Here is a 10,262-nt window from a genome sequence, read left to right on the forward strand (position 1 = left end):
GCATCACCAGACACTGGTTTGCATAGACAACAGGGCAGGAGAAAGCTGGCTCACAATGAAGATATTTCAGTTGTTCTCACCCAGTTTGTTCCTCAGATGTGGCATATCATACATTCCCACAGTTCCCAGCTGCATGAACAACTGACTGATAAAATCAGTGACATCCTATGAAGAGTTTACAGTGGTAAACTGAGTCATAACAAAATTTATCAATAAGATCAGTAAGAAAACACAAGTGAGGCATAAATCAAGATACTTTTGATACCAAAAGTCTTTAAAAGAAACCTCAAGTTTTAAAACATAAATCTTATGCTTAATATACAGCATATATATTTTTAAAAGCAAAACTACTACAAAAAATTCATCTAAAACTGTATCTTAAAGATAATCCCAGAAGAAACAGTAAAAAAATTAGTGCACAGTTCTTATATCCTTTATTGTGGGGACACAATTGACATTTCTGGTTGTGGTAAATAGTTTGAAACTTGCAAATTGCTTGCACACAAGCTATGGAATTAAAAACCAGATATTGTTGACCAAATTCTAGATAATATCTTGTCTTATAAATCCTGTGGTGGTGATCTCTTCATTACTGTTAGTCTGTAAGGCAATTTAAGACTGGAGAGCCCAAAAAGGAGCTCAACAATCAGAGAATTCAGCTTGACTATCACCAAATAAAATGCAAAACCAGAAGTGAGCTAGATCAGTGGGCAAAGATGATTACTGCCAAACCTGAGTTTAATCCCCAGAACCCACATTGGGGAGGGAAAAAGCCCTGGGTCCCTTCTGAGTACACAGAAGCTACAGCTCACAAACACTTCCCCAACCTGCAAAAAATATTCATAACTCTCACAAATAAAGAGCTAGAATACAAATATTTGTTTATGATAAGTCTATTTTCCTGTCTGTTTTTCACCCTCTGTGTAACTGTCTGCAAAGCAAGATGGGGACCTTACTTTGTTTATATGACTTCCTCTGGGCCGTTTGGCTGAGCATGCCTTTCAGTGGGACTTTATATAGCTTTTCATAAAAAATGATGAAGGCATGTAAAAGCACAAGGAAAAAAGAAAGTGCTCACTTACCACCGATCACATAAAGTCAGACATGATCTCAGCTCTTTATAGCCTACCTAGTTTTGTTGCATTGGTTTTGCTTTTTTTTTTTTTTTTTAATAAGAGGCCAGCTGCTTTTTTAATGTGCAGATCCCTCAAAAGGTGTAAAAGCGCCACAGGGACAAGAGCCAAATTATCGATGTCATTATAATCCAGCAGAATAAGACATGCCTGCAGAAAGCTCCTTCATTTGTTCTCCACCGCCCTCTGCTTTCAAAGAATATGTCCAAGTTTCCATTTAACGCAAGTCTAATTACTCTCTTCCCTTTTACAGGAGGTTATAAAAGCTTAGGTCTCTGCCTGGTTGGGAATGCAGGTCAGAGAATGCCTTAAAGAATTAAGAGAAAGGAGAACCTTTAAAAATACTCACTGGTTTTCTGTTCAACTTGAACCATGCAAGCTTGGAGGCATATGCAAATCCACAGACAGACTAGTCCCATTTCAACCTACCATATTCTGAGTCATTAAAAGCCAAGCTTTTTCTTAATGTCATGAAACACGTTAATCTTTCAGTTAATTCCTGAACGTGATGTAATGAAAGCAAGGTGCCAGCAAAGAGACGGACATTAGTCACCCCCAAGCCAAGCAGAGAGGCAGAGAATGAAGGAGCCATGTCTGCTGTGGCGCTACGGGATTCAAAAGGAACACAGGATGAGCATTTGACATATGCACCACTTAAGAAACTCAGGCAGGCTGATGGTTAGAAATCTGAGAAACATACATCTCACAGATGTAATGGGAAGCACCTGGTCTTAGGCTAAAAGACCTGGAATCCAACGGTTTTCTAGAATGAACGACAGAACTGAAATGGTGGGTGCATACAGCCAAACTTGATTAGATATTTAGGCAATAGTTGGGGTGAGTACATTTAATTTACATAGGACCTTTAAAATGAATGCTGCTCATCTATTTTAAGCTAGGCCTGTTAGCCACACAAGTAACCCCAGCACTTAAAAGACTGAGACAGGATGTCAAATTCAAGGTTAGCCCGAATCACAGACATCAAGACCTTGTCTTAAAAATACAAAATTAAAAAAAAAAAAAAGAGGGCCCATGTTTTAAATATTCAATGCAAAGGCTTATTTTCTCTTGAGTCACATATTCCTTGAAATATAGTTTCACAGAATTGTAGGAAATTCCCTAAAGCGTGTGGTAAGATCCAACTAGATTTGGGTTAACAAAGTTACCCAAAGAACCCGATTCTCCTTTTCTGTAAAGTCATTTCATTTGACACCTTTCTATACAATTCTAAACACTTTCGCCTATTACTGCTGCTGTGTTTGCTATTAAAGTGTATCATTAACTGATTAGTTTGTTTGCTTATTCGCTTATTATCGTATAAGTATAGATGAATGGATGTGTGTAATTCGACATGTGTTAAGGTCAGAGGACAACTCTGTGGATCTCCATCTACCTTTCATGGCTTTTAGGCTCTAAGTCAGGTTATCAGAACTGCAGCCAGCTTTGCCAACTGCTCAAGTGGAACTACCCGATTACATTAAGGCATGCTTCTGAAACAAACAAAAAGCTTATATATGCATTGCTTGCTGTGTCTATCACCAGACAAATCAATTACATTGCTTGGTTTCTCTGCCTTAAGAAAAAGCATGGTTTTCTAGAAATTAATCATTCTGCAAAATGGTCACTTTACACATACACACACAAAATGTTGAGAAAGAACATTCGTCCTACTTAATGATAGAATTTGTCTAATAGCATCCAGAAAGGTGTACAAGTCTAATTATTTAGTATTCATTTACATACACATTGTCTTTCCTCTAAGTTTGAAAACACATTTACCTGTATTTGCTTTAAAATTAGTTCTTTTGACCTAATGTGATTAATACTCTCCTGCTCTAGGAAAATACTCAAATGATTTGAAAAGAAATGTACTGTGTGCTTCAATTTCTCATTCCTCTGTTAGATACTCAGTCTATCCCTGATGATTAATATTGTGCAAAATTGCCCTAGCCTTATTTCTGATTATTATGCCTCTTATAATAGTGATTTTATTTGTTTTCACACCAGTACTTTATAGTCCAGATAAATGGGAAGGGTTTTTCTAAGACAAGCCTATAAGCCTAAAATTCATCTATTTTATCCCATTCCCGACTTGTTAATTTGTTCAACTTATTTCCAAACTGAGTTCAAGATCATCCATTTCATTCATTTTTGTTTTTTAAAGCAAAAACCTACTATGTACTTCTTATGTGTCAATAAAAGACAGAGAAAGAAGAAAACTACAGAAAGTTGATTAAGGCACATCTCAGGGTTCATGATGTAAACTATCTTCTTCTGTCCATGTTACTCAAGTTTACAAATTTGATCTGACTGCAAAGAAAGAACCTGAAAATGAGCTGAACAAAGACAGCAGCAGTGAACCTGTTAGACAGAGTACTCTAAGGAAAGGCTCTGAGGCTTTAACTCTATACAAATCACTACAAACAGCTAAGGAATTCTGAGACTGGGAGATCAGTGAAGGCACAGCAATTGGGTGTCCAGTTCCAAATGGTCAGGCCTCAAAACATACACATGCAGACTAAGCAAATTATACTTCCGAGTGACTGTGTTTGTGTCTGTTTATCAAGGAATAAAAAATAGAGGCCGTGAATTTGAAAAGGATAAAGGAAGGGTTTATAGGAGGGTTTGAGGGGAAAAAAGAGGGGATGAAATGTATATCTCAGAAACACACAAACAAACAAAAAACAACTTAGGCCCATTCAAATACACACTAAGAACTAAATTCAGAGTGAATACACCCCTCCCCCAGATATATTCCCCAGTTTCCCAGGAGTGTCTATAAATGGTCTATTCTTACCAGATGCCCCAGGGGACTGCAAAGACTATGAAAATCTCTGTATATATATATAGTGTATTGGTTAATGAGAAACAGCTGTTTGAGATTCCTTTTACTTAAACCATTCAATACTAAGCCTATAGGAAAAGTTTCAGCTCCTCCATAAGAACAAACACATGTGAGCCACAGAATCTAGATAGTCCCACCCATTTTAACCCAGAGAGTGCTTGAAGCACTGCGCTTGAATACAGGACCACACAATGGTACATTACTAGTCAGAGAAGTAAAATTCTAGCTATGTAGGCTAGCGGGTCATTTGCTTAGATCAGCCCAAGGAGCATAATGACTTTTATGAATTCTATTTTCCGCTCCACTTTAGCCAAATAAATGGTTCACATTACCATATATACTACATTTTAATACTCCAATGAGTCCTTAGGGCCAGTCTCTCAGAACAACGGGACATGATTAGAGTAGAATGAACTCCAGAAAGTGAAAAGTATCATCTCCTTAACCTTTCTATAAATTCACTACAAAGCCGATGATTAAGGGAACACTTAAAAGTATGTAGTACAGGAAATAAAATTTTTTCGTAGTTAACAAAATATATACCACAGAACTATACATTTTTAAATGAACAGATTTACTAAAAAGTCTAATTTTTAAATGTCAAATTTAAAATGTTGACTTGTCTTAGAGAAGTTCGTGTCTATCCAGGTTATGTTCTTGGTCTAAAAAAAACATTCCAGAGTTTCCGAATTGGACGACATTTTAGATAAGAAATGACTAGAAACAGAAACTAACCTTGAAAAACGCAAACCATTTGTAGTCATTCAACACAATCTCGAAGCCTTGGTTGTAAACGAGGGTGAAATGCCCAGCATTGCCCACGTCATCATAGGCCGTATCCAGCTTCTGCAGGTGGAGCACTACCTTTTGTCCAGTCGGTTCTAAAGAAAACAAAATGGATAACAAATCAAAGTTAACCGAACACCCAGTGGCACACCTCTGCTCAATTTCTATTTTAAGGTATTTTCTGACCTTGAAACTTAACTGGGATTCATGATTGGGTTCATGAAGAAAATCAATCTCTCCCGGATCTGATTGGACAAGCCTTTAATTATACATCCCGTACTGGGGACAGACACAGACAGCTTCCTAGACTAGCCTGGACTATATAATAAATTCTAGGCTCTCTGGGGATACATAGTGAGGCTCTGCCTGAAAAGAGTCTCACTTTTTGTTCCCTCTGTACGGGAACAGAGGGCTCCTGACAAGCCTGTGAAGAACATCGGGGTGTCAGGTAGCATCCTGGTAGAGAGAACACAGTGCAATCAAACACTTAGAATGTTTTTCCAGCTGGGTGTGTTAACCTCAGCCCTCCAGAGTCAGAGGCAGGTGGATTTTGTTCAGTTTAAATCCAGCCTGGTCTACATACTAAATTACATCCAACAGGCTAATTTGCAAGATGTTGTCTCAGGGGGTGTGTGTGATTTTTCCCGTTTAAAAAAAAAAAAAAAAAAAGAATGGGAAGGGGACTGTTCAAAATAACAGAAATGGGAGAAAGTTAAAAAAAAAAAGACTGGTTTTCAAATCATAAGGATGTGTTGAGGCCATTAAGATGGAAGTAATCTGTTCAAAGAAATAAGGTACCTCTCTTCTCCAAGACTGGAGAGACTAGCACCTTCCAAAGGATTCAGCCAATATGAGGCTTCTAATATATAAAAATCATTTGAGTAGATAGGTATTAATGTTTAATTTTCCTAATACCAGGGGTCAGATTTCTGCATGTCTTTAATTGTTGTTAGGTTAGAGTCAAAAGTAGGTTTATAGGCAGAGGCTCCTGTTCAGCTGCGTCCACCTTAGAGTTTCACACATTAGGTTTTTTTTTTTTTTTTTTCCTTTCAGATTAACACACTAGATGGACAGTTGAATTTCAGACCTGACAAGGGGGTTAGGAGTATACTTTACATATCAAAGCAGGCCTGACCTTCAAGTTCTTCCAGCATCCCTTGGTCCAAACCTGGTATACCAAGCCTTCTCCAGCCTGGGGGCAAGAGTGCCTTTTCCCCAGATGCTCTAAGCTAATAATCCAAACATTTTGGTTTCTTGTCCTTTCTCTCTTCTAACCCTCTCTGTGTGGAAACTTTCTATCTCTCCCCCCTCTCCTCTGCCTGCCTTAAACAGGGCTGCTTCCCTGGCCAGTGATCAGCTGCCAATGAGCAGTTTCCCAATAAACCTGAGATAGGTAGGTAGGTAGGTAGGTAGGTAGGTAGGTGGGTGGGTGGGTGGGTGGGTAGGTAGGTTGGTAGGTAGGTAGGTAGGTTGGTAGGTTGGTAGGTAGGTAGGTAGGTTGGTAGGTTGGTAGGTAGGTTGGTTGGTAGGTAGGTAGGTAGGTAGGTAGGTAGGTAGGTAGGTAGGTAGGTAGGTAGGTAGGTTGGTTGGTAGGTAGGTAGGTAGGTAGGTAGGTAGGTTGGTAGGTAGGTAGGTAGGTTGGTTGGTAGGTAGGTAGGTAGGTAGGCAGGCAGATCGATCCCTGATCTGGCTTGAATTGGCTCATTTTACCGGTAGACATATAACTTACCAGAAAGACTTCATGTGAGGCAACACAACCCCTTTCTCTCCCTTCTGCCTAATCCCCATGCTCAAAATTAGAAAAGACACAATTCTAGACACCGCCTAGGATTAAGCTAAACCCAGTCACCTGGAACTAATTAAATGACTCTTCTTTAGGGGCAGCGGAGGTGGGATGTATGACAGCCTTTATTCTACTCACAAGAAAACTACAGTTTAGAACTGTCTCTTCAAACTCAGACTGACTGGGGGAACCAGAGGTGTCCCTCTTCTGACAAGCACCAGTGGAAGTCCGAGGCACGTGGCATACCCCAGTGTTCACTACATACTCACTGAGAGCCTTCCACGAGCCAGGCATTGCGTTTGCTTCCGTCATTTCCAAACACTACTGAGTAAAGTACGACAAAGTGGGGGAAAAACCAGGGAAAGGCTTTTGTATATCTCTTGCAGTCCTTGAAAGAGCAGCCTGTAATGTCAAGGGCAGGCGCAGGTAAAACAGTCCTTTGCAGTGCCTCACAGGCGGGCGGTGGGGTGGGGTTGAGGGCACTGGCTAGGTCCCAGACTCTGAGCTCAGCACGATTTTTAAAACCAACAACGTGTCAGATTTGAGTGAAAAAGAACAAAGAAAGCAGTTCTCCACTCACTTGAAAGAAATCAAAGCAAATAAAACAATTAAAATACCAGAAGCAAGTTTCTTTGAATATAGGAGCTGTGAGATAATCAGGAAAGTAAGTGTAAAGTTAGAAGAAGTTCTAGCAGCTCATGTACAACTTGGCGGCCCTGGCTCGGATCCCCCAAGGGACCGGTTGTCAGCTCTTAACTCTCCAGTCACCCATAAACTCCAGCCCCGCGGCAAGGACTCGGGGACCGGAAAGACGAGTCGGGGCCCCAGGAAGTGGCTTACCCATCACCGAGCAGTTAATGTCGCTTCGGGAATGTCTAGGGCCCACCTGGAAAACCCAGGTGCCCAGCAGGTCGGGGTAGGTGCAGTTGGCAGGAGTGTCGGAGCGCACGGTGCTGAGTCCCAAAAGCACCAGCAGCAGGGTGGCGTGCAAGAAGTGGGTCCAGGGACCCATGGCTGATGGCGCCCGGGGAGCAGATGATAGAGAAAGCAAGAACTAGAACACCACGCGATGGGAGTCAGGCGACCCTAGTGGCTCGTGCCTTAAAATACCCAAGAGCCCGGAAACCCTGGGTCCGGGGGCGGGGTTACAGGGCGGTGAGAAGAGAATGAGGTGGGGGAGGAGCTGCGAGGCTGTGAGGACCCGGGCGTGGAGTGACTGAGACGTACGAAGGGGCAGGGTGTGACAAGGTGAGGTGGGAAGAGCTGGGTGAGGTAGGATTACCAGTGGCCTGAGGAAGTTACTGATTGTGTAGGGTGGGGACAGGCACCTCTAGGAGGAAGGAGGCTTGTCGCCTTTGGGGACCTCTGCCTCCAGAAGCTGGGGACTCTGCTGCTTTGTTTTGTAAGGCAAATGTGATTAAAATAGAATCTACTCTGTGCCAGGACAGGGTTGACCAGAGGCTTAAGTCTACCGAGGCTAAAGTTTTCTCCTTTCCCGTGGAAAAACTTTACTAGCCACCTGAGCCACTCGTTTGAGAATTTCTGTTCTATTTCCCAACTCTACCTTTTATTTCAGGGTTTTGTTTGGCTTCCTGTCTGCCTACTTACCAGAAGATTTCATTGTAGTGCATATTTACAGGTTCAGTGAATCCGTTTTGTTTTGCCTCCCTGAAACTTTATAGGAATTAGTTGAATGGGGTGATCACATTGTTGAAGCTCTTCTGTTTTCAGAATGAAAACAAGTAGAGAAAGAGGAAGTAGCTTGTTCAGGATGAGTTAAACAGTGGTGGTCTTCTGAGCTCCTATGTCAGGCTGTTTCCCCAGGATAGCTCATGGGAGCATGGTAAGACCTTTCCTCCTCCTCCAGCGGGTCTTCTTGCCTGCATTTGTTAAGCAGTAGACTTTCTTGTGAGAGCTGTTCTGAGTTGCCTGGCTGTTGTTGGCTGGGGTCATGTTCCTTCTGAGCTAATTCGAAGATACAGAAATCAGGCCGACTTGAGCCTCTTTGCCCTTCCAGGCTTCTGCTCCTTTCTTTTACCTCATCCCATAGATCACAGATATGTACGAGCATACTTTTTTCCACTGAGTTCAAGCAGTCTGAGGAAGCTACACGGTTGAAGAACAAACCACTTCTGTCTCTAAATTCTGCTTTATAAACACTCAGGCTTCTGAGCCTGAAGGCACACTTTGATAGGGGTCTTTCTTCATAACTAAGGGGCTAGAATGTTCTTTCATATGAAATTAGGCTACAAGAGCTAAATAGGGAGGAGCTGACACCGCTTAGATCTTATAAGCATTTATAGGATTAAGAACTGACATTGTATAATTAAGCTAGAATTTTCTAGAGGCCCCATTACAGACTAGCATCACTTTCCTAGATTTCTACAGTCTGTCATTCTTGAAACATTAAACATTTTACTAAATGATCCATATCTTAGAGCTAAATGTGGGATTTGGGAATTTCTTTGATGGACATAATCAAAGTAGAACAATCACTTGTTAAAAGGAAATTAAAGCAGCCTTTATAAAATCAATGGCAAAGAAAGATCGTGGGTTGCTCTGAATTAATGAATGCATCCTGGTATTAAGAAATGGAGATTCAGAGAGTTGAATTATGTGTTAAATTTCATTTGCCAGTTGGGGAGAATCAGCAAGAAACATGTACAAGTTGCATGCCCCAAAGTTCAGAGCATGTGGAGTGACAAGGGATAATATGAGCTTCTAAGCAAACATATCTGTCCTTGGGCTCCGACAACCACAGGGAGGGTTCCAGAGACCGCACTGCACAGTGTGGCTCTGGGAGTGTAGTTCCAGGGCCAGTTTATGAGAAATGCAAACTCCCGAATCTTACCTCTGCCAAACCAGATATGGTTGAGGAAAATTCCAGCAGTGTATTTTAAAAGTCTTTGGGATGATACAAAATTAATTTGAGGCTTTAGGAGCGTCTTCAGGACCCCTCTCAGACTCAAGCTTGAAGTCTGGCTGTGGTGCAAGCTGCTGTTGATCTAAACTAGCTTTTGGCTTCTTCCCCTCTTCCTCTTTCTCATCTCCTCTTCCTTCTCCTCTTCCTCCTCGTCATCCTCTTCTTTCTCCTCCTCCTTCCTTCTTTCATCTATGACGTGTAGATACTTATATCTCCTTCTTCTATCTCACCTGGTTTGACAGTGACTAAATGAGTCAGTAATAAATATGTTCAGGTGTTACACATTTACCACCATGTAAATTTATGGTTTTAGGATAGCTTTTCTTCTCTCTTAAGCTTTTTTTTTTTCATTACACTGCATATTGTCTTGTGTGTGGAAGAGATACACATAGGATGGAGTCAGTGCTATCCTACTGTATGGGTCCCAGGGTCCAAACTTGGTGGCAAGCAGTTTTACCCAGTGAGGCATCTACTGAGACTGTCCCTGTATGTCTTAGGGTTAGACTGCTGTAGGCAACTCTTATAAGGACATTTAATTGGGGCTGGCTCACAGGTTCAGAGATTTAGTCCATTATTATCAAGGCAGGAACATGGCAGCGTCCAGGCAAGTATTGAGCAGGAGGAGCTGAGATTTCTTCATCTTTATCTGAAGGCTGCTAGTAGAATACCAAAGCCCAGGCAGCTAGGGTCTTAAGTCCCACACCCACAAAGACACACCTACTTCAACAAGGCCACATCTTTTAATAGTGCCACTCCTTAGGCAGAGCATATACAAACCATCACACTGTATAA

The 10,262-nt window shown here is 41.5% G+C and overlaps 1 protein-coding gene across 2 annotated transcripts in view; it reads right to left on the bottom strand.

Annotated features, from left to right (window-relative positions):
• The window catches only part of CTSC (cathepsin C), a 29,551-nt gene extending 21,894 nt beyond the window's left edge, over window positions 1-7,657 (bottom strand). Inside the window, exons 1-3 of one of the 2 annotated variants that reach the window (XM_080913271.1) lie at window positions 7,388-7,657; window positions 4,714-4,859; window positions 81-165 (exon numbers count right to left, since the gene is read on the bottom strand). In XM_080913271.1, the coding sequence (XP_080769397.1) occupies window positions 81-165; window positions 4,714-4,859; window positions 7,388-7,559 (403 nt within the window). In that variant the 5' untranslated portion in view covers window positions 7,560-7,657. The remainder of the gene's footprint in view (window positions 1-80; window positions 166-4,713; window positions 4,860-7,387) is intronic. The other variant, XM_080913270.1, reaches the window with a different exon arrangement.
• Between the last annotated feature and the right edge of the window lie 2,605 nt (window positions 7,658-10,262).

This window comes from Micromys minutus, assembly GCF_963924665.1.
Source record: "Micromys minutus genome assembly, chromosome: 2".
Lineage (NCBI taxonomy): Eukaryota > Metazoa > Chordata > Mammalia > Rodentia > Muridae > Micromys > Micromys minutus.